The sequence below is a fragment of the Chionomys nivalis genome, chromosome 8 (genome assembly GCF_950005125.1).
Source record: "Chionomys nivalis chromosome 8, mChiNiv1.1, whole genome shotgun sequence".
In the NCBI taxonomy this organism is placed as follows: Eukaryota; Metazoa; Chordata; class Mammalia; order Rodentia; family Cricetidae; genus Chionomys; species Chionomys nivalis.
The window spans coordinates 88,922,102-88,948,179 of record NC_080093.1 but is presented as its reverse complement, the minus strand read 5'-3'; the positions used below and the strand labels follow the sequence as shown (position 1 = coordinate 88,948,179).

Sequence of the window (26,078 nt, the reverse complement as noted above, 5' to 3'; positions counted from 1 at the left end):
CATCTTCCTAAAGTCCCTTTTGGAATTCAGCATCACAACACTCTTTCTAAATGGTAAGTGCAAGGGCCATGGGTTTTATTGAGATGGATCATGATTGGTTTAAGAAGGTGGGAAAGAGGCTCTTTAGTGTTCCTGATATACCAGTTGAACCTGGTGACAAGAAAATATTGTTCCAAAGCAAACAGAACCACTGCTAAATTTAAGAGCTGAGAATATGGAAAAAAGAAATCTGGAGGAAAGCATGATATTAGAATTGGATTAGGTTCCTAGTCCTATGTCCTCTATCACAAAAGTCTGATCCAGTAAGGAGAGAGGATATTAGTGTTCAGAGTATCTGACTTATGGTGACAAGAATAAATGCATGTCTAGAGGTCAGGAACTTAAGTGTGTAGGAGGAAGGAGAGAAGGACAAGTTGTGACCAGCATAGTACAAGTCTTAGTCCAGACTGAGGCAGGTATCAGAGACTTTCTTGGAGATGTGTGACAGAGAGACCTGACAAGTAGAAAGGAAAGTTCTGTTCTTCAAAGCACAGAACAACTGAAACTAGCAACATTTTATTTTTATTTAATTTGAGCAAATCTCTTTCTTAAGAGCTCAAGAAATCCTTCAAAAGAGGAGGCAGAAAGATGCAAAACTCAGAGGATATGGAGGATACCAATAATGCGAGGCATTCTAAATCATTATGACCAAAATTCATATAAACTCCCAGACTGAGGCAGCATGCACAGGGCCTGCATGGTTCTGCACCAGGTCCTCTGTATATATACCGCGGTTTCCACTTTAGTGTTTTTATGGGATTCCCAAGTGTTCAAATGAGTGGGTCTCTGATTCTTCTCTTGGGCTCTTTTCCTTCTGCTTTAAAAAAACAATTCCAATGTGTTAGTTTTTGACTTGTTTTTTTTTATCTTATCTTTTGTATTATATTTATTGTATTAAATTATATTATTTTACATTTAATTAGATACCTGTTTGTTTTCTAATGTGAGACAGAAAGGGAGTAGATCCAGATGGGAAGAGATATGGTAAGGAATTGGAAGGAGTAGAGGAAGGGGAAACCATGATCTGGATATACTATGTAAGAAAAAAATATTTTTAATAAAAAGGGGAAAAGAAAGTTACTTAGCACAGCTATGTGACAAAATACCTCTGTTGGTCTATAGACAACATTTCGTCTATCCCAAAACAAAGTTGCAGTGTATGGACAATTAATGTCACTGAACATGCACAAAAATGGGAGCAAAAGGGACTCCTGTGTGCAGGTTAACCCAGCTGACAGGCTACCTTATCTGACTCCATTTCCTAGGACTCTGCAGCAGCACAGAGTGACTCCTAATGCCGTCATAATGAAAGCAGCATTGCCACCACGGATCTGAGATAGAGGCAGGAAGCACAGAGCATCAATGCCACTCTGTGCATAGTCTTGTTCTTCAGATCAGAGTCTGAACAGAAAGATTTCAAAGTACCAAGCAAGCTTGATAGAGTTAGAATGAGATTCCTAAGAAATTATGAATAGTAATTTTAGAACAGAGAAAGCAGTAGAGGCATGATAGTTTTATTCAAGTATTTCAAACATTTTAGGTATAATGGTTTATACCATTGCAATACTGACAATTAATACAAAGTAAGAGATTTTTAATAGTAGAGCTGATATTGAGGCAGTCAGCTAACTGTTACTAGTGTCATTTGAGCACAATCAAGATCCATAAGAGAGGAGACAGAAGATATTCTTGAATGGGCTATGCATGTCTAACTATTGATTCATTGCTCTTCATAGTTAGCTTATTGAAAGAACTCAGGCTGACCACAGAGAAGCTAAATGCTTATTGGAATTAAAATAAAAATGGAAAGGTTTAAGGAATTGATATTTAATTTTTTATATTGCTTATATTTTTTATATTCTTATATTTATAACTAAAATGAGCATAAACGTTATTAACAGAAGCAGCATATTCTAACATGATTCTTGAAAAGTATATAATTGGAATGGAGCATATGTTACAGGGAAATAAATTTAGAGAACTGTTTGAATGTAGACTTCAATGTTCTTAGTACTAAGCCAAAGAGGATGACATAGGTTCTTATGAAGTATTTCATATTCTTGAACATCATCCAGGGATATGCAGTATTCCAAACTCTTCAATCAACAAAGAAAGCCACAAATCGAGCTGTAGGGAATGACTTGGCTTAGTGTTTTTCATTATTGAAAATTAGGCAGACAAACCTATCTTGGATCCTAAAAGATAACTGTTTATTTAGACTATTGTTATATTTTTCATGTTTGTATCATGGTGGTTGATATAGTTCTGGGATTCCTAGGTGTAACAGTTGTAAAGGATTAATATCTGAATAATGGCAATCAATTAAGTTATGTTCTACTCACTCAGAGCTTATGCATAAGTCAAAAATTATGTCTAAGTATTGACAGTATAAACAAAATTAGTATATTGCAACTTTAACTAAGTACAGCACTATTAAAATATGTCTAAGTTTTACATAGTGGCACATACCTGTTATTGTATACATAGTTTTTACAAAGATGAAGTAGGAAGACTGAGATTTGAGGTTAGCTTAAGAGAAATAGCAAGAAACTATGCTTATGGGTATTTCTGTGTAAAGGTATGTGTATTATATTTAGATATATATATACAAATTGATATCTCTCTCTATATATATATATCTAGACTTATATATCTATAAATGGAAAGGTAATACTTGTAAATGTAACAAATTTCTTATTGTTATTGGGCATGATGTTTATTTTGAATTTTCAAGTTTTCCCCCAGTGTTGTTACATCAATTTTTAAAAATCAAAACTAAAGAGCTATCGTGAATTAAAAGTTTATTGGCTTATCTTTTCTTTGAAGCCTGTTTTTTTTGGAGGGCAACAGAGGACATGAAACATATTCTTAATCCCCAGAGCCTATTCAGTTCACTGTTCATGCTTGCATTCACCATTTTCAAATTCAATTTTATGTTCAAGCACTGGTTATTTGTAGAGAAGGACAAAACCCTTATTGAGACTATGTTCTTCGAGAATGACAGACCAAAGGGTCATCAATAAAAGCTAAGTATCCTCATTGGGAGAGGAGACATCTATAACACAAAGAAAGATAATTTGAACTAGCCTTAGAAATCAGTTTTAAGTGTAAGGAAAGTAAAAATTTCCAGCAATGTGAAAAATCATAACATTATAAAAACAAATTATTTTCATTTCCCTCAACAGGGACAATTCACACAAAAGGAGGAGACTGGAAACTACACCATTGTGACAGAGCTAATCATTTTGGGACTAACAGAAGATCCAACACTGTGTATAGTCTTTTTTGTGATATTTCTAGGAGTATATATCGTTACGTTAGTAGGAAATATCAGCATCATCACGTTGATAAGAATTTCTTCCCAGCTGCACACACCCATGTACCTGTTCCTCAGTCATCTGGCTTTTGTAGACATTGTCTATTCAACCTCAGTCTCCATTATAATGCTTATGGAACTCCTTGGGCATGGACTGGTCCTACCTCTGGCTGCCTGTGAAGCCCAGCTCTGTGTCATAGTGACTCTTGGGTCAGCTGAGTGCTTCCTATTGGCTGCCATGGCCTATGATCGCTATGTAGCCATCTGCTCACCCCTGCTCTACTCCATGCTCATGTCCCCCAGGGTCTGTTTTCTACTGTTGGGAGTTTCTTATGTTGGTGGCTGCATGAATGGTTGGACATTTACTGGTTGTTTGTTAAGTCTGACCTTCTGTGGACCAAATCAGATAGATCACTTTTTCTGTGACTTCTCCCCTCTGTTGAAACTGTCCTGTTCAGATGTCTCTGTTATTGAAATTATACCTTCTATCTCTTCTGGCTCCATCATTGTGGTGACAGTGTTTGTCATAGCCATCTCCTACACCTACATCCTCATCACCATCCTGAAGATGCGCTCCACTGAGGGCCGCCAAAAGGCCTTCTCCACCTGCACCTCCCACCTCACAGCAGTCACTCTCTACTATGGGACCCTTACCTTCATTTATGTGATGCCCAAGTCCAACTACTCTACTGAACAGAACAAGGTGCTGTCTGTATTCTACACAGTGGTGATCCCCATGCTTAACCCCCTCATCTACAGTCTGAGGAACAGAGATGTAAAGGATGCTCTGAGGAAGGCAACTGTCAAAGTATATTCATAGACCTTTCAACTCAGGAGATATGTGATGATTTCCTTTAGCCATGTCCCAGTTAGTATTCATCACATGACATTTAACTGATTGCTACATATTAAATCCTTATTTTTTCACACTAAGTCTTTTATAAAGTCATATATCATTTGTGTGTTCACTTGAAGTGAGTAAAATGGTAGGAATTATCATTGCTACTATAGAACTTCTGGAAGATGTCAAGATCTTTGCCTTTGTTTTATTTAAGTAGCAAACAATAATTTGTACCTTGTATGTGTCAGGCTAAGTTTTAGTTGCATATATGGATTCACCTCTTTCTCATAACAACCTAAGTAATTGGTACTATTGTCTTACTTTGTGGATTAATTTCCTGGTCAAAGACAGAAATCAGACTGTTCATATACTCTTGCAGAAAAATTGAGGTAATTTATATCTAAGGAGTTGGTCACTTAAACCATTTGGTTTTTACTTTTAATTTCCAATGAATTTATGAGGGAGAGCATTCTAAATAAGAGCCTTGTTTATAGATGAGAAAACTGATTCTTTATTCTTTATTCTCTATTCTTTTCCTATTATATACTTTTTTCTATAGCTTATATATCCCAGCAAGATCTTTCATGAAATATAGAAATTACAATATGGTTATAGTCTATTTTACAAGTGAATGATTATAATGAATATAAGATAAGCATGGTTTTTATATCCCTTCCATTGTTAAAAACAAAGCCATACCAATAACCCATGTACATTTACTTCTAAGTAACTTGTTACAAATTAACAAAACTTGAGCAAGCAGAAAGTGTTTTTTTCTAGCCATGTGTTTTGTTGGCAAGCTACCTAATGGGGTTACAAAGAAAAATTCAATTACTTTACTATTTATCTTGATACACAATTTTATAAGGAATCTAAAGGCAATCACAAACCTAAACTTTTAAACATGAAAAATAGTCAGCTGTACTTTTAGTCTTTAGGGTACTTACCCATTCAATAGTCATATATCAGGAGACTGAGGGAAGGAATGGGTACAAGAAATTCCTAATCACCTTTGAACCCCCAAAGGCATTTATATGAGCTAGTAACAATTGGGCTGCTTTATATTTTTAACCCTAATGTAATGAATCTATAAGTCACCTATGTGTCCTCATGAACTTTAGGTTGTTTTCTGTTTTTTTTTTTATTTTAAAGTTATGATCAAAAATCTGATCTAACTTGAAGTAATTTTAGAGCTTTGTTTCAGCTAATGATACACACTGAAACCTGTGCTTGCATCTTTCAGCATTAAGATTAAAGGAATTTGAGTCATTCTGGCTCCTGGAACTCAATTGTTTTTCTTTTCTTAAAAAATTTTTATTTACTTTATATACCAACCACAGCTCCCTCTCCCTCCCCTTCTACTCATCCCACCTTCCTCCTACCCCATCCACTCTTCTAGAGTGTGTAAGGCCACCTGTGGGGAGTCAGCAAGGCCTGGGAAATCAAGTTGAGGCAGGATCAAGCTCCTCCCCTCTGCGTGAAGGTTGAGCAAGGCATCCCGCCATAGGGAATGGCCTCCTCAATACTTGACCACGCAGCAGTGATAAGTCCTGGTCCCACTGCCAGGGGTCTCACAAATAGATCAAGTCACACAATTGTCACCCCCATGCGAAGGCCTAGTTTGATCCCATGCAGCCTCTCTAGCTGTCAGAGTCCTTGAGCTCCCATGAGCTCAGGCCAGCTGTTTCTTTGGGTTTTCCCATCATGATCTTGATTCTCCCTTGCTCATATAATCTTTCTTCCCCTTTTTCAACTGCACTCCCTGGGTTCAGCCTGGTGCATGGCTGTGGATCTCTGCATCCGCTTCCATCAGTTACTGGATGAAAGCATAACCTTCATCCAGTAATTGTTTTCCTGAAACATTAACTTGAGCTACAATTGGTACAGCTCCTTAGGTGAAACTCATAGTCCCATGCACATATCCTTGTATTTATTTTATTCATCAAAACTCTATATAAGATAACAATATGATTATCAATTAGACAGTAGAGCTTAGGGAGAAATCATCTTCATGACAATCTACAGGTAAAAATTCCCACTAGAATAGAATGTTTCCATGAGATAAACACACTAGGAAGTGGGAATCTCCCCACATTCAGTCACATCATGCCAGATACCAGAGAAAGATAGCAGCACCAAACATGTAAATACACAGCAGAAACAGAAGACATTTGATGTGGGACAGTCATTTGTCAATCTGTTGTTTCATTGGTTAATCAATAAAGAAAACTGCTTGGTCTGATAGGTCAGAAAATTAGGTAGGTGGAGTAAACAGAATAGAATGCTGGGAGGAAGAGGAAGTGAGACAGACACCATGCCTCTCCTCTCCAGGTCAGACGCTATGAAGCTCTAGCCCAAGATGGACATACACTAGAATCTTCCTGGTAAGATACCACCTCGTAGTGGTACATAGATTATTAGATATGGGTTAAAGCAAGATATGAGAGTTAGCCAGTAAGAGACTAGAGCTAATGGGCCAAGCAGTGTTTAAATGAATACAATTTGTGTGTTGTTATTTCAGGTGTAAAGCTAACCATGCAGGAGCTGGGCAGGATGAAAAGCAGGCCTGCCCACAGCTCCTTCTACAGACATTCTGTGGTCTGTGGTCTCAGGACCTTGTCTAACCAAGATTGACCCATCAGGGGGATTACTCCTGGTGGGCTGACATCTTGACTTTAATTGCCATCTACTGTTCCTCTGACAATGCCACCGGCAAGTCTTGGAGAGAGAGAATAGTTTTAACAAAGGACTATGAATCCTGCACTGACTCTTTGCACCATACACTTAACACACACTCCACCAAAGCCTGTCTAATGATGTCAGCAACCATGATTGTGTACAGGATGTGTTCAGAGTTATCAACCTTAAACTACTGCAATTAGTCAATCTTTCTAACTAATATTATGAAAATATTACCTACAATTTACATATCAAAAAGTAAACATAAGTCTGAAAAACCAGATCAATTACAGTTTATTATGTAATTGAAATAAGGTCTTGATAATACAGTTACAAGATTTGATGAGTTATAATCATGTCTGCATACACATTTAAAATAGAATATTTGGCATGATGTAAACTTCAGTACTTACAGAGCATTACAAGAGGCATTTTAAAATTTGTGTGTTACTGTTAATGTCTATAACACAGTCTTGCTTTTGTTGGCATAGATCAGTGAACAAATCAGAACTCATAAAGAATACTAGAAATTGTTGACTGAGGTTTCTGTTTTGCCTGGTTTCTGCAGTTGTTAAGTACCAAAGAAATCACACAGAGGTCTACATTAATTATAAACTGACTGGCTTAGTATCTCAGGCTTCTTATTAACTCATAACATATATTCACTCATAATTCTTGTCTGTGTTAGCCAAGTGGCTTGGTATCTTTTTTAGAAAAGAAGTCACATCTTGCATGCTCTGTATCTGGCTTCCTCTCTGTCTGGGTGATGACTGCAGACTGAATCTTTCCTTTTCCCAGAATTCTCATTGCCACACCTCTACTTCCTGCCTCGCTACTGGCAAATAAGCATTTTATTAAAAATAATACAAGTGACAGTAAAAAAGACCATTGCCCACAGCAAGATAAGTCTCAGAATGAACTTCACATCCTTCCCAAGGGCAAGACCTACTTTAATTAACATGACCACCATCATGAGACAGTAAAGGAGGAGAATTTTGCTAGGTTATGGAAACTCTAAAGCAAATGTTGAGAAAAATATGATAATGGAAAATAAGGCTTAAAATTCCATTGTTTTTCCTTAGTGTAATGAGAATTAGAGACAAAAAGAGTTAGAGACATTTATAAATTTCAACAAGACAAAAATGCCTTATTGTCTATAACATGAAAGTGTATAATATTTTCAATGAGAAATGAACAAGGGTGGGTTAAACAAAAAATGAGATTATGTTGTTCTGCATTATAAATTCCTATTTTAATACTTTATTTATTATGAAGAAACATTACTAAAAATTGAGTAAATATTTGAACAATTTAACTATGTAGTAAATATTGTTAGGTGAGGAGTAAGGAAAAGGAGTAAATATGGTTAGGTGAATAGCCAACAATGAGCAAGAAGAAAGAATCAGCAAATCAACTATGGCCTGGCTACAGTGCATGGGTACTACTGTTACCCCATTCTCCTATGGATGAACCTTTGCACAGCTGATATAAAAACCAGAACATATATTTGCAAAGTTCTTTATCACTTTGCTTATACTCCTTTCTTCACGGGAGTAGAGTGTGAGGTTAAAGGGCCAAGTGAAGATATAGTAACCTCGCCTTCGTATATTGATAAGCACTCTTCAATTTCTTCTGAATCCTACCCTATTTAAGCCTTTCTTAAAGTGTGCCCACTCTGTTTTTTCACTGTGTCAGCCTACAAGGTAGGTTCTTTTCCCTTTTGTTTTCTATGGAACATATTCCTAGACTTCATCTTTTCTTTTTGGTGTCCATATGAATAGTTTTCTTTTTGATATTTAATATCACTACAAGATCTTTTTCTTCCCCTTTCTCCCTCTCAATACACCAATATGCCCTTCCTTTCTGTGTTATAAATTTATGGCCTCTCTTAACTGCTGTTACATGCATTATTTATATGTTTAGACATATATTCCTAAATATAACCTGATCACTATGTACAATGCTACTAGTACGTATTTTTTCAAGGTATTGGATAATCAGTTGGTCCACTTTTCCCTGGGGAAGATGAGTTCTACATGCATAACGTTTCTGTTTTCATTCTGTATCAGATGATGGTCTCAAGCTCACTATGTAGCCCAGGATAGCCTTTAACTCACAGAAAATGTTTTCTGTAAACCTATCAAGTGCTCAAATATTAGGTGTGGGCCACTAAACTTGGCTCTGGGTCTTATATGTAATTTTAAAACATTTATTTTTACCTATGTGTAGACACCTGTGTGAGTACATATATGCCACATGTGTCCAGGTTCCTATGGAGACCAGAGGAGCATGTTAGATTCCCCAGAGGTGCAGTTACTGGTGATTGTTGAGTTGTTAGAGATAAATGTTGGAAACAGAACATGGTCTTCTGAAAGAGAAGTAAATGTTCTAAATTACTGAGCCATAACTCCTGTCCAACGACACTCATCTTTTGACAAACACTTCTAATAGTGTATGGGAACATTGGCGGTCCATTTTGACTGCATGAGACATGGTGCTTTAGTTGTGTGAATCCCACTTCTCTAGGCATAAAGGCTATCAGAAAATCAGCGAAGGATGTACACAATCTCTGTACTGAAAACTCTAATATATTAATGAAAGAAAGTGAGAAAAACACTGACACAGAGACAGACGTTGCTATACATGAGCTCGAAGATTTCAGTCTTTAACATAGCCATACTCCACAAAACACTCTTCAGAATCAATGTAACTCCCATCATAACTCAATGCTTTTCCTACAGCAATGGTGAAAATAATGCTTAAATTTCTATGGATTCAGAAAGACACCAACTAGGGGAAAAAAATCTTAAGTGAGGGATAAAACTGGAGGCACACTTTTTCTGATTTCACATGGCTTTATTGAGTCATGACACAATGAACTGTGGATGCTCAGGTTTCTCAGGTGACAGTCATAAGTTGTTCTACTGAGCCGCAGTGAGGAAGAGGTTCAAACACCTTTTAAAATAACAGTTGTATATCTGAAAGACTCAAGGATCATTTTTCTATTTCTTCTGCAAATGGGCAATAAATCCAAGTACCAATTTCATTCTTTACTACTCTAGCCTTCTATCTCAAGGCTCCTTTTAAATTTGACTCAAAGGTTATTTTAATTAAGAAGTAATATCAGAACATTACCCCAAACTAACTAGATAAGCAATTAAGTTCAGTGGCAAATATTCTTCTGGGAGGACATGTGCTGTCTCTTTCACTTTCAGTAAACAAGTACAAATGAATTCCATTGGATGCTAAGACATGTGGGTGTCACCTGGGGAGGGCAAACTAGGACTTAATGAATCACCTGGTTCCATAAGTCACTTCTGTTCCAGAACCCCATTGACTTTTCTATTAATAGGCATGCATGCAGAAATGATCCCTAAAAGATTGCCTTGTTAGATTATAGCTTTTCCTCCCCTTAACATGCATACAAAGACACCCAACCTTGTATTTTCTTCAAGTGTGTGGCTATGCTTTTTGACCAGTGAGTGTATTGGTGGTTCACATTGCAGTTTTGAGATCCCCACTTTCTCTACAAAAATAAAATACATCCACTTCATAAAGTCCTCACTAGGTTTTATGTCAATATTGACTTTAAATGGTAAATGAAAGACTGATAGACTTCATTAGGATAGATTTTTAAATAACTGAAGAATAAATTGAAAATTAGTAATGTACTTTTGAAATCTTGACCTCTGTATAAACCATGTCCTCACCTAGAGATGCTGTGTAGTGGTTTCCTACATACATAGACTGGTTTTTCTAAGGTAGGTGGGTACTGCATGGATGGCTCGTGGCAACCATTATTGTTACTAGAGTTCAGGAACTGTGACAAGAAGAGAAAATCAGAAGCAACAACCTGATTTCAACTAGGTAAGGTTCATTGACCTTTCTCCTCTATTTCCCATTAATAGTGACAGATCCTTTGAGGAACAGGATTTTGAGTGCTCAGCATTCCTGATCTAAGCTGATAATCAGGAAAGCCAGTTGAGTCTCCAGCAGACACATGACTTCATCTACTCTCTCTCTATATCTTTTCCAGCCTGGTTACATTCTGTTAAGTCATTGACTGAAAGCAGCTTCTTTATTCATTAACCAGTAAAAGCACCACATATACAGAAGAACGTCCCACACCATTCCATTTTTCTGTTTAAATAAAAAGGAAGGTTTTAACATCAACATAATAAAATTACATATAACAAAACACGTATCAAGTGAGAATCACAGTTACAATATTTACAGTTACTTTACCTTTTATCATAATTAAGGAAAACTATAATTATAGCTATATATTCTTCAACTCTCTCAAAGACTACAGAAGGGTATAATGTTGCCTAAGAAAACAGGAAGTGCATTGTAAGCTCTATTAACCTGTATTTCTTGATTATTCATTACATTTTAAATAGCTGCACAAACACAATACCTCAATCAAGAACAGAAATATACATACAACAAAATTGATCTAAAATTGGTATCCATAGACCAAGATACATACCAATGCAAAGTATTCACATATATAGCATATCCCCATTTAAATGTCAACAAACATTTATAAACAATATTTGGGAATTAGTACATAGTTCTCCCTAAACTACTTCCTGCTGTTTATTTGGCAAAGTAATTTTTGGGGTGTTCATGGAAACCTTTTAGGTGGTCTTGGTCCATTAAACCACATTAGCCAGTAAGGAATCAACAGTTTTCTATCCTCTGTGGAAACAAAAGTAGGATCTCTTTTCCAAAGCAACATACCTTTAGACCCAAATTTTGAAGACAAGTTATCTTTAAAATATATATGTGGGTTTACAATGAAATGTCTCTCTGTACTTAGCTTATTCACGGTCAAAAAATTCAAAGGAAACATAATAGTATACATAATCCAGACTCTCTGTGTATATTCCATCTTTACATGGCTTATTTTTCTTACTCTACAACTTTTTCTACAAGTTTAATATTTATTTTATTATCTTTACTATTTTAACCTATGACTGTACTCTTTTATATTATAGCTGTCTATACTGTTCCCCCCCAATTATTTATTCAACAATGTTATCCATTTAGAGGTCTTTTTCATCTGAATCTGTCTTTTTTTGCATATCTGTAATCCTTTTCTGACCAGGACCACTTTATTATTATTATTTAAATCACTGCTTGGCCAATTGCTTAAGAGTATTGCTAGCTAGCTCTTATATCTTTGGTTAACCCATTTCTATTCATTTATATTTTTTATGAGACTTGTGCCTACCAGCAAGGTTCTGGCTGGAAGCTCGCTTCTTTCTCCTCTGGTGGATCCATGGCATCTCCCTGACTCTGCCTACTCTCTCTCTATTTCTCTTTCAGTGTGGCTTTATTTTGTCAAGCCATTGGCCGAAAGCAGCTTCTTTATTCATTAATCAACCAATAAAAGCAACACATAGATCAGCTCCACTGTCACAGTGGGTGGGTGCACCCTTCGTGGTCCTGACTTCCTTGCTCATGTTCTCTCTCCTTCTGATCCTCATTTGGACCTTGGGAGCTCAGTGTGATACTCAAATGTGGGTCTCTGTCTGTATCTTCATCCATCGCCAGATGAAGGTGCTAAGGTGATATGCAAGATATTCATCAGTATGGCTATAGGATAGGGTCATTTCAGGTTCCCACTCCTCATTTGCCCAAGGTACTAGCTGGGGACATCTCCCTGGACACCTGCGAGCCCCTCTAGAGTCAAGTCTCTTGCCAACCCTAAGATGGCTATATTGGGAGCTCACCAAGGCCAGCTGGACTGGGACTGAATAAGAATGGGATGAAACCAGACTCTCTGAATATGGCAGACTATGAAGGCTGATGAGAAGCCAAGGACAATGGCATTAGGTTTCGATCCTACTACATGAACTGGCTTTGTGGAAGCCTAGCCTGTTTGGATGTTCTACTTCCTGGACCTGGATAGAAGTGGGAGGACCTTGGACTTCTTGTAGGGCAGGGAATTTGGACTTCTCTTCAGTTTTGAGAGGGAGGGGGAATGGAGTTGGGGGAGGGGGAGAGGAGTGAGGAGACAGGGAGGGGAGTGAGGGGACGGGGAGAAGAGTGGGAAGAGGGAGAGGGAAATGGGAAACGGGGAGGAGGCAGAAATTTTTTTCAACAACAAAAATAAAAATAAAAAAAAGGTCTGAGCTCTTAAGGTCCAAATGAGGAGCAGAAGGAGAGAGAACATGAGCAAAAAATCAGGACCACGAGGGATGCACCCACCCACTGTGACAGTGGAACTGATTTACTGGGAGCCCACCAAGGCCAGCTGGTCTGGGACTGAATAAGCATGGGTTGATTCCGGACTCTCTGAGCATGGCGGTCAATGAAGGCTGATGAGAAGCCAAAGACAATGGCACTAGGTTTCGATCCTAATACATGAACTGGCTTTGTGGGAGCTTAGCCTGTTTGGACGCTCACCTTTCTGGACGTAGATAGAAGGACCTTGGTCTTCCTGTAGGGCAGGGAATTTGGACTGCTCTTCAGTATCGAGAGGGAGGGGGAATGGAGTGGGGGGAGGAGAAGAGGAGTGGGGATAGGGGGAGGGAAGTGGGGGAGGGGGCAATATTTGGGAGGAGGGGAGGGAAATGGGAAACGGGGAGCAGGTGGAAATTTTAATTAAAAAAGAATAAAAATTAAAAAAAAAAGGCAACACATATACAGGAGGACTTCCCACACCAGTGGTGCACTATGGCATCTCATAGACATTATGATGTGTCCTTGCTGCATAAAGGGCTAAAAAAATACTTAAAAGCAATTCATCATTTTTAGCCAGAGAGATGCAGATTAAATCTTCTTTGAAAGTCTATTTTAGAGCCGGGCGGTGGTGGCGTACACCTTTAATCCCAGCACTCGGGAGGCATAGGCAGGGGGATCTCTGTGAGTTCGAGGCCAGCTGGTCTAGAAGAGCTAGTTCCAGGACAGGAACCAAAAAACTACGGAGAAACCCTGTCTCAAAAAAAGAAAGAAAGAAAGAAAGAAAGAAAGAAAGAAAGAAAGAAAGAAAGAAAGAAAGAAAGTCTATCTTATCCTAGTCTACTGGGTTTCTATCTAGAAGAGAAATGTAAACAAATACTGGCTAGAATATGGAAAAAGGAACCATTATTCACTGTTTGTGGGAGGAAAATTGGTGTACCCATTACCAAAATCAGCTTGGTGGCTTCTCAAAAATCTAAACCTAGAACTGCCATACTACTTAACATCTGGAATATACCCCAAGGACTCTGTGTTCTATGACAGAGATGCTTACACATCTATGTTTATTACCATTTTATTCACTATACCTAGGAAATAAAATAAGCCCAGATAGCCATCAACAGGAGAGTGGATATAAAAGTGTGATACACACACACACACACACACACACACTAAAATTTAACAGGAAGAAATATACTCAAAATACATTGCATTTAAAAGAATTTGAGTTAAAAATAGTAAAAATTTTGCAGTAAAATAAAAGAATTTGGAAAATTTATTGAGTTAGCTAGATAAGAATAAAACATAAGAAATATGTTTTTTAATATTCCTAAGGGTTTTATTAGTAATATCCTGTGATGATTAATCTTTACTTTCAACTATATCGCATTTATTCATTAATTTATTTTTCTTTTTTGTTTTTATTGCACTATACATTTTTCTCTGCTCCCTTCTCTTCCTCCCCTCTTCCCTTCTACCCTTTCCCATGATGCCCCATGTTCCCAATTTACTTAGGAGATCTTGTCTTTTTCTCTTTCCTATGAGATCCATGTTTATCTCTCTCTGTTGTCTAGGTTCTCTGGGATTGTGGACTGTAGGCTGGTTTTTCTTTGCTTTATGTTTCTGATGTTGACTCTGGGAATGATGTTTTTCTGTTTTCACACCAGAAACTCAAAACCGGACTCTCGGAATGTGGCGGACAATGAGAGCTGACGAGAGGCCAAGGAGAATGGCACAGGAACTTTCAACTGGCGATAGATCGAGAGAGAGACAGAGACCCAAATTGGAGCAACGGTCTGAGCTCTTAAGGTCCAAATGAGGAGCAAAAGGAGGGAGAACATGAGCAAGGAAATCAGGACCACGAGGCGTGCACCCACCCACTGTGACAGTGGAACTGATCTATTGGGAGCTCTTCAAGGCCAGCTGGACTGGGACTGAATAAGCATGGGTTGAAACTGGACTCTCTGAACATGGCGGACAATGAAGGCTGATGAGAAGCCAAGGACAATGGCACTAGGTTTCGATCCTAATACATGAACTGGCTTTGTGGGAACTTAGCCTGTTTTGATGCTCACCTTCCTGGGCCTGGATGGAAGTGGGAGGACCTTGGTCTTCCTGTAGGGCAGGGAATTTGGACTGCTCTTCAGTATCGAGAGGGAGGGGGAATGGACTGGGGGGAGGAGAAGAGGAGTGGGGATGGGGGAGGGGAGTGGGGGGAGGGGGCAATGTGTGGGAGGAGGGGAGGGAAATGGGAAACGGGGAGCAGTTGGAAATTTTAATTAAAAAAGAATAAAAAAAAATCAAATACAAATATTAAACTAAAAATATTTTACACATCAAACAAAATAACATAGAAACAGGAAAGGCAGTGTACAGAATTCGGAGAAAATATTTGATAACTGCCGAGCAGTGGTGGCGCACGCCTTTAATCCCAGCACTTGGGAGGCAGAGGCAGGCGGATCTCTGTGAGTTCGAGACCAGCCTGGTCTACAGAGCTAGTTCCAGGACAGGCTCCAAAACCACAGAGAAACCCTGTCTTGAAAAACCAAAAAAAAAAAAATATTTGATAACTGATATATGATTATACTTAACATCTGAATAGGTGAGAAAATAACAGAACTCAGTAGCAAGAAAAGAAATAATTTGATCTGAAATTTACAGAAAGCTGAATAGACATTTTTCTACAAAAGACACAGAAATGGCAATGAGAATTCAGAATTTTTTAAAATTTATTTATTTATTAAAAATTTCCACCTCCTTCCCTCCTCCCATTTCCCTCCCACTCTCCCTTCTCCCTCCCATGAGAATTCAGAAATTTTTAATCTGTGTTCATAGTCATCAGGAATAGTGAAGCCAATATAAAGCTATTGTTAAAACCTGCAGTGGAGGCTGAGGAGTTCCTTGCGGATGGGCGAGTGTGTGCTATCCAGGGGCAGACTGTCCCGGAAGAGAGCACAAACCCCCCTCCCCCAGCTCCTGCTGCAGAACCCTTTTTCTTACACACGACCCAGCCCCACAGCTCCCCCCCCCCCCAAGCCTGCCCTGCTGTCTGCTAGGTCCTCTGCTCAAGAACAATTTTCCAGTTTCTACACTAAGGCTACCCACCCAGAGCGGTGAGTGCCTGCCTACTGCGCAGGCCTCAAGGTCCCCTGCAAGGGAGCGTGGGCACCTTCAACTTGGGCTGCAGGGTCTGCTGTGCTCTTCAGGACCCCACCCTGCCAGCCACATTCTTCCTTTTGTCCCTGGCTCATTGGGCTACCAAGCATCCCTGTTTAGGTGCTGAGGAGTTCCATCTGGATGGGTGAGTGTGTGCTATCTAGGGGCTGACTGTCCCGAAAGAGAGCACAAACCCCCCTCCCCCAGCTCCTGCTGCAGGGCTTTCTTTCCTACACACGACCCTCCCCCCCCCAAAGCCTGCCTTGTCTGCAAGGTCCTTTGCTGAGGAACAGCTTCCTGCTCCTACACTAAGGCTACCCACTCAGAGTGGTGAGTGCCTGCCTACTGGGCAGGCCTCAAGGACCCACAAAAGGGAGCACAGCACCTTCAGCTTGTGCTGCAGGGTCTCCTGTTTTCTACTCAACCCCACCCTACCCCCCACATTTGCCCTTTTGTCTGCGGGTCATTGGACTACCAGGCATCCACGTTTTGGTGCTGAGGAGTCCATATGGAAGGGAAAGGTTCCTCCTCCTACACTGAGGAGATATACCCAGGGAGTTAGTCACAGCAAAGACTGGACCAAGACACCAGGACTCTCCTGGCTCCATTTGAATGAAGAAATGGGCAGGCACCAATGCAAGAATTCTTCCAACAACCTGAAAGGCAACATGACATCACCAGAATCCAGGAATCCAGAAATAAGAAGAATTGTACACCCTATTCCAGAAGATTTAGAAGAATTCAACTCAAAAGTGACTTATATGAAAATAATAGAGGACCTTAAACAGGAGGTGAAAAATTGCCATAATCAATTAGAGATTACAAACAAAAAGGTAGAGGAAATGAATAAATCTCTCAAAGATACTCAAGAAAACCAAGAGAAACAAGAAAAAGCATTCAAACAGGTAAGGGAAACGGTTCAAGACTTGAAGAATGAAATAGAAGTAATGAAGAAAACACAAACCAAGGGAAGGATGGAGATGGAAAATCTGGGTAAACAAACAGGAACTACAGAGACAAGTACTACCAACAGATTGCAAGAGATAGAAGAAAGAATCTCAGACACTGAAGATACCATAGAGAAAATAAACACACTGATCAAAGAAAACAGCAAAACCAACAAATTCTCATCACAAAACATTCAGGAAATCTGGGACACAATAAAAAGACCAAACCTAAGAATAATAGGGATAGAAGAAGGAGAAGAAGTAGAGCTCAATGGTCCAGAAAATATATTTAATAAAATTATAGGAGAAAACTTTCCCAACCTTAAGAAAGATATTGCTTTCAAGTTCCAAGAAGCATACAGAACACCGAATAGACTGTAGACTGGATCAAAAAAAAAAAATCTCCTCGCCATATAATAATCAAAACACAAAACATACAGAATAAAGAAAGAATATTAAGAGCTGCAAAGGAAAAAGGTCAAGTTACTTATAAAGGTAAACCTATCAGACTTACACCTGACTTCTCTATGGAAACCATGAAAGCCAAAAAGTTCTGGATAGATGTACTACAGAAACTAAGAGACCATGGTTGCAAGCCCAGACTACTATACCCAGCCAAGCTTTCATTCACTATAAATAGAGAAAACAAAATTTTACAGGATAAAAACAAATTTAAACAATATGTAGCCACAAATCCAGCCTTACAGAAAGTAATTGAAGGAAAATCACAAACCAAGGAGTGCAACAATGCCCACAATAACTCAAACATCTAATGACCCTTCACCAGCACAACTCTAAGAAGGGAATCACACAAACTCTACTACCAAAAAAAAAAAGAAAGAAAGAAAGAAAGAAAAATGACCGGAGTTAACAACCACTGGTCATTAATATCACTTAATATCAATGGACTCAACTCACCTATAAAGAGGCACAGGCTAAGAGATTGGATATAAAATCAGGATCCAGTATTCTGCTGTTTACAAGAAACACACCTCAACCACAAAGACAGACATCTACTCAGAGTAGAGGGCTGGGAAAAGGTTTATCAAGTAAATGGACCTAAGAAACAAGCAGGTGTGGCCATACTAATTTCTAACAAAGTTGACTTCAAACTAAAATCAATCAGAAGAGATGAGAGGGACATTTTTTACTCATATCAAGAACAATTCATCAGGACAAAGTCTCAATCCTGAATATTTATGCCCCTAATATAAAAGCACCCACTTATGTAAAAGAAACATTACTAAAACTCAAGGCAGTCACCAAACCACACACACTAATAGTAGGAGATTTCAACGCTCCTCTCTCACCAATGGACAGGTAAATCAGACAGAAACCTAACAGAGAAATAAGAGGATTAAGGGAGGTAATGGATCAAATGGACTTAACAGACATCTATAGGACATTCCACCCAAATAGGAAAGAATATACCTTCTTCTCTGCAGCTCATGGAACCTTCTCGAAAATTGACCACATACTCGGTAACAAAGCAAACTTACACAGTTACAAAAAATTATTAGTAACCACCTGTGTCTTATCAGATCACCATGGATTAAAGTTAGAATTCAACAACAATGCTACCCCCAGAAAGCCTACAAATTCATGGAAACTGGACAGTCAACTACTGAACCACACCTGGATCAAGGAAGAAATAAAGAAAGAAATGAAAGTCTTTCTTGAATTCAATGAAAACAAAGACTCAACATACTCAAACCTATGGGACACTATGAAAGCAGTGCCAAGAGGAAAGTTCATAGCACTAAGTGCCCACTTAAAGAAAACAGAGAAAGCACACATTGGAGACTTAACAGCCCATCTGAAGGCTCTAGAAAAAAAGAAGCAGACTCACCAAGGAGGAGTAGAAGACTGGAAATAATCAAACTGAGGGCTGAAATCAACAAAATAGAAACACAGAAAACAATCCAAAGAATTAATGAAACAAAAAGCTGGTTCTTGGAGAAAATCAACAAGATTGATAAACCTCTATCCAAAAAAATCAAACAGAGGAGAGAGAATAAGCAAATTAACAAGATCAGAAATGAAAAGGGAGACATAACCACAGACACAGAGGAAATTCAGAGAATCATAAGGTCTTACTACAAAAGCCTCTATGCCACAAAATTGGAAAATGTAAAAGAAATGGACACTTTTTAGATAAGTACCATATACCAAAGTTAAACCAGGACCAAGTGAACAATCTAAATGGACCTGTTAATCGCGAAGAATTAGAAGTTGTTATAAAAAACCTTCCTACCCCTCATGGTCCTGACTTCTTTGCTCATGTTCTCCCTCCTTCTGCTCCTCATTTGGACCTTAAAAGCTCAGTCTGTTGCTCCAAATTGGGTCTCTGTCTCTATCTCGATCCATCACCAGATGAAGGTTCTAAGGTGATATGCAAGATATTCATCAGTATAGGATAGGGTCATTTCAGGTTCCCTCTCCTCAGTTGCCCAAGGAACTAGCTGGGGACATCTCCCTGAACATCTGCGAGCCCCTCTAGAGTCAAGTCTCTTGCCAACCCTAAGATGGCTCTCTTAATTGGGATATATATTTCTCTGCTCCCGTATCCACCCTTCCTATATCCCAACCATCCCATTCTGATCTATTGGGAGCCCACCAAGGCCAGCTGGACTGGGACTGAATAAGCACGGGTTGAAACAGGACTCTCTGAACATGGTGGACAATGAAGGCTGATGAGAAGCCAAGGACAATGGCACTAGGTTTCGGTTCTAATACATGAACTGGCTTTGTGGAAGTTTAGCCTGTTTGGATGCTCACCTTCCTGGACCTGGATAGAAATGGGAGGACCTTGGTCTTCCCGCAGGGCAGGGAATTTGGACTGCTCTTCAGTATCAAGAGGGAGGGGGAATGGAGTGGGGGGAGGGGAAGAAGAGTGGGGATAGAGGGAGGGGAGTGGGGGGAGGGGACAATATGTGGGAGGAGGGAGAGGGAAATGGGAAATGGGGAGGAGGAGGAAATTTTAATTAAAAAAGAATAAAATTATATATATATATATATATATATATATATATATATATATATATATATCCCTACCAAAAAAGCCCAGGTCCAGACGGTTTCAATGCACCTATACTCCTTAATGTATTTCACAATATAGAAACAGAGAAGTCATTGCCAAATTCCTTTTATGAAGCTGCAGTTACTCTGATACCAAAACCACACAAAGACACAACCAAGAAAGAGAACTACAGGCCAATCTCACTCATGAGCATCGATGAGAAAATCCTCAGTAAAATACTGGCAAACCGAATCCAAGAACACATTAGAAAAATTATCCATTATGATCAAGTAGGCTTCATCCAAGGGATGCAGGGATGGCTCAACATACGTAAATCTATCAATGTAATCCATCATATAAATAAACTGAAAGAAAATAACCATATGATCATTTCATTAGATACTGAAAAAGCATTTGACAAAATTCAACATCCCTTTATGATAAAGGTCTTAGAGAGATTAGGGACACAAGGGTCGTACCTAACTATAATAAAAGCTATCTATAGCAAGCCGACAGTTAACATCAAATTAATTGGAGAGAAACTCAAAGCCATCCCACTAAAATCAGGAACACGACAAGGCTGTCCACTCTCTCCATACCTCTTCAATATAGTCCTTGAAGTTCTAGAGATAGCAATAAGACAACATAAGGGGATCAAAGGGATTTGTATTGGAAAGGAAGAAGTTAAACTTTCATTATTTGCAGATGATATGATAGTGTACATAAGCGACCCCAAAAACTCCAGCAAAGAACTCCTACAGCTGATAAACACCTTTAGTAACATGGCAGGATACAAGATAAATTCCAAAAAATCAGTTGCCCTCCTATACACAAAGGATAAGGAAGCAGAGAGGGAAATCAGAGAAGCATCACCCTTCATGATAGCCACAAATAGCATAAAATATCTTGGGGTAACTCTAACCAAGGAAGTGAAGGATCTATTTGACAAGAACTTTAAGTCTTTGAAGAAAATTGAGGAGGATAGCAGAAAATGGAAGGATCTCTCTTGCTCTTGGATTGGGAGGATCAACATAGTAAAAATGGCAATTCTACCAAGGGCAATTTATAGATTCAATGCAATCCCCATTAAAATCCCATCAAAATTCTTCACAGATCTTGAGAGGACATTAATCAACTTTATATGGAAAAACAAAAACCCCAGGATAGCCAAAACATTCTTATACAATAAAGGAACTTCTGGAGGTATTACCATCCCTGACTTCAAACTCTATTACAGAGCTACAGTATTGAAAACAGCTTGGTATTGGCATAAAAATAGAGAAGTTGACCAATGGAATCGTATAGAAGACCCGGATTTTAACCCACAAACCTATGAACACCTCATTTTCGATAAAGGAACTAAAAGTATACAATGGAAGAAAGAAAGCATCTTCAACAAATGGTGCTGGCAGAACTTGTTGTCAACCCGTAGAAGAATGAAAATAGATCCATATCTATCACCATGTACAAAACTTAAGTCCAAATGGATTAAAGACCTTGATATCAGTCTGTACACACTGAACCTGATAGAAGAAAAAGTGGGAAGTACTCTACAATATATGGGCAGAGGAGATCACTTCCTATGTATATCCCCAGCAGCACAGACATTAAGGACAACATTGAATAAATGGGACCTCCTGAAACTGAGAAGCTTCTGTAAAGCAAAGGACACTGTCACTAAGACAAAAAGGCAACCCACTGACCAACCCTGCAACAGACAAAGGTCTGATCTCTAAAATATATAAAGAACTCGAGAAACTAGACTTTAAAATGCTAATTAACCCAATTAAAAAATGGGGCACTGAACTGAACAGAGAATTCTCAACAGAAGAAATTCAAATGGCCCAAAGACACTTAAAGTCATGCTCCACTTCCTTAGTGATAAGGGAAATGCAAATTAAAACAACTTTGAGATACCATCTTACACCTGTCAGAATGGCTAAAATCAAAAACACCAATGATAGCTTTTTCTGGAGAGGTTGTGGAGGAAGGGGCACACTCATCCATTGCTGGTGGGAATGCAAACTTGTGCAACCACTTTGGAAATCAGTGTGGCGATTTCTCGGGAAATTTGGGATCAACCTACCCCAAGATCCAGCAATAGCACTCTTGGGAATATACCCAAGAGATGCCCTAGCATATGACAAAAGCATTTGTCCAACTATGTTCATAGCAGCATTGTGTGTAATAGCCAGAACCTGGAAACAACCTAGATGCCCTTCAATGGAAGAATGGATGAAGAAAGTGTGGAATATATACATATTAGCGGTAAAAAACAATTACATCGTGAATTTTGCATGCAAATGGATGGAAATAGAAAACACTATCCTGAGTGAGGTATCCCAGACCCAAAAAGAGGAACATGGGATGTACTCACTCATAATTGGTTTCTAGCCATAAATAAAGGACATTGAGAATATAATTTGTGATCCTAGAGAAGCTAAATAAGAAGCTGAACCCAAAGAAAAACATATAGTCATCCGCCTGGATAGGAGAAGTAGACAAGATTGCCGGGCAAAAACTGGGAACTTGCGGGTGAGGTGGCATGGGGCTAAGGGGAAATGGGGTGAGAAACGTGAGAAGGGAAGGATGGGGGGAGCTTGAGGGAATGGGATGGTTGGGATATAGGAAGGGTGGATACGGGAGCAGAGAAATATATATCCTAATTAAGGCAGCCAACTTAGGGTTGGCAAGAGACTTGACTCTAGAGGGGCTCGCAGGTGTCCAGGGAGAGGTCCCCAGCTAGTACCTTTGGCAACTGAGGAGAGGGAACCTGAAATGACCCTATCCTATACTGATGAATATCTTGCATATCACCTTAGAACCTTCATCTGGCGTTGGATCGAGATAGAGACAGAGACCCAATTTGGAGCAGTGGACTGAGCTCTTAAGGTTCAAATGAGGAGCAGAAGGAGGGAGAACATGAGCAAGGAAGTCAGGACCACGATGGGTGCACCCACCCACTGTGATAGTGGAACTGATCTATTGGGAGCTCAACAAGTCCAGCTGGACTGGGACTGAATAAGCAAGGGATGATACCTGACTCTCTGAACATGGTGGACAATGAAGGCTGATGAGAAGCCAAGGACAATGGCACTAGGTTTCGGTCCTAATACATGTACTGGCTTGTTTTGGAATTCTCTAAATGGTGATAACTTTTCTTTCTTTCTTTCTTTCTTTCTTTCTTTCTTTCTTTCTTTCTTTCTTTCTTTCTTTCTTTCTTTCTTTCTTTTTTTTTTAAAAATTCTTTATTATGTATACAATATTCTGTCTGCGTGTATGTCTGCAGGCCAGAAGAGGGCACCAGACACCATTACAGATGGTTGTGAGCCACCATGTGGTTGCTGGGAATTGAACTCAGGACCTTTGGAAGAGCAGTCAGTGCTCTTAACCTCTAAGCCATCTCTCCAGCCCCTGGTGATATCTTTTCAATAGTGAAGCAGCCTATCAGAAACAGATCTTATGCTGTGGCTTAAGATCCAGGCCTCTGAGAAAACTGTCCCACTCTGCCCCCTAAAAGCCTCAGATTGCCCACCAGTAGATACAGTTCCTTGAAGAGTCATGACTCAGAGTGGTCACCATTTAAAGCAAGCTTCCTCCTGCTTCCTCACTTGTGAAGATGAAGAGATTCCTTTATTGTGGCTTTTTGGATACATTTTTTGTTTTGTTTTGTTTTTGAGACAGGGTTTCTCTGTCTGGAACTCACTCTAGACCAGGCTGGCCTTGAACTCAGAGATCCGCCTGCCTCTCTGCCTCCCTAGTGCTAGGATTTAAAGGCATGTGCTACCATCACCAGACCTGAAAAGTTCTTCAGCAATAACAACTGAGCCCTCTTCCCTTAATTATTTCCTGGCAAATTAATCTTCTAAAAGAAGGGCACAAGCACTTAAATACCATGTATCTTATTACTGATGAAAAAAACTTCAGACATTTGGAACCTAACTTTAAAGACACTGGCTCCTATAAAAATGTACTTCTATATACACTATGGAGAATTCACCAGAACACACGTCACCTTCTGCTGAGAAACAAGAGTATGTGGAGACACTATGAAGAGATCTATACTTGTCTGCGTTCCACCCTCCACATCCAGAGCTTACCACAAACTGTTCAAATCAGCTAATAAGTCTGATAGGCACTGAAAAGCATTGTTCAGCATCAAACCTCAGCACACACATACAGACACTAGCGACTGTTTGTAACAAGCAGTAACATTGAAGTTGTTGCTTTGCGGGAACTGAAGAACTCAGCACCCGGCCCAGCAATAACTGACCCAGTTCTCCGCGGTTCTTTCTCGGGGAACTATCCCACCTAGCACAGAAGCCCAAGTGGTAGATCCTCATGCCTTCTTGGAGATTCTCTACAGGGAATCGTAGGACAGACTCAGAAAGAAAACCAGAATCACATGCTCTGTCTTGTTTCCTCCAATTGTTTAGATCAGCTAAGATCGTCAGGCTCATCCTCTGATGTCAGTGTGAGCGGTGCCTCTGGCCTAGCACCACAGGGCTCTGATCACCGCAACAGCTTCAGATTCAGTTTTCCACTCTGACCAGATGGTTGTTGTCCTCTGTGCTTGAAATTCTTTGGAATTTTTTCTTTGTTGATGACTGTGGCTTATATAAGTTTTGGTTTTGCCCAACCACTGGGCATGCTTTAGTGAAACCTTTCACTATTAGGATAAGAATTTGTGCTGTAGCAAGCTGATGGCAGAACATGCTGGCCTTTCAGGGGAAGAGGCTAAAACCTGGTTTTAGCCTATGGAAAAATGATCTGCCATAAATCAAACAATGAAGGGAAAGCTATATAGTACACACTGTAAGTAAAGCATAGGTCTCTGAACAAATGAAGATAGGTTTCGTCTGTATCCCAGAATCTAAACAATATTTATATGTATAATTTAGCTGTTGTTTGGTTTAAATGGGCTTTATTGGGAAATGTTATCATTTTTACTATTTTCTACAGAGAAAATATTTTCCAGTTTCAGATAACTCTGGATTTTGAATTATACCTGTTTTTCTGTTCAGGCTGTCTGTGTATTGTACATAAACTGTTTGTACCTTCAGATGACTCACTGTATAAAGTACTGCATTATGCCATAATAAAGATACTAATGCTAAAAAAACAAAAAACAAAAAAAAAAACCAAACAAACAAGCAAACAAAAAAAAAAAAACCAAATACATGTACTGGCTTTGTGGGAGCCTAGCCTGTTTGGACGCTCACCTTCCTGGACCTGCATAGAAGTGGGAGGACCTTGGACTTCCCACAGGGCAGGGAATTTGGACTGCTCTTTAGTATTGAGAGGGAGGGGGAATGGATTTGGGGGAGGGGAAGAGGAGTGGGGAGAGGAGGAGGGGAGTGGGGGGAAGGGGCAATGTGTGGGAGGGGGGGAATGTGAAACGGGGAGGAGGCGGAAATTTTAATTAAAAAAATAAAATAAATTAATTAACTAAAAAAAACCTGCAGTGGACTTGCTAGAAGGAAGGTGACTGGTGAACACTATGATGCTTTCTGGGACTCATTATCATCTTCCTCTCCTGCCCAACTGCCTGAAAATGATTCATCATTCCCAGGAGCTGCTTCAGACTGCAGCACTCAGTGAAAACATGCTCTTGTTCACATTTTCATACTTCCTCCTCCTGTTCAAATATCCTTCGGAAAGGGAGCTGGAATTTGATCAACTATTGTTGTGTAGTTCTCTTATGAGTTTAAAAGTAGAAACCAATTTTGACACACCAAAGAAGATACAAAGGGGCATGTGTGATGAGAGTTTGTATGGTATAAAAAAGCCCTTTTACATTGCTGCCATACACATAATTGACATGGTCATTATGTGAAGTGTATGGAACTCTTCAAAAAGCAAAAGTAGAACCTTCATATGTCCTAGAGATAT

The 26,078-nt window shown here is 39.3% G+C and overlaps 1 protein-coding gene across 1 annotated transcript; it reads left to right on the top strand.

The window, feature by feature from the left end:
• Window positions 1-68: 68 nt before the first annotated feature.
• Window positions 69-4,175, top strand: LOC130879929 (olfactory receptor 473-like). The gene is made up of 2 exons (XM_057778750.1): window positions 69-107; window positions 3,225-4,175. Exons 1-2 carry the CDS (start codon window positions 69-71, stop codon window positions 4,173-4,175), a joined length of 990 nt encoding a protein of 329 aa, XP_057634733.1.
• Window positions 4,176-26,078: the final 21,903 nt, after the last annotated feature.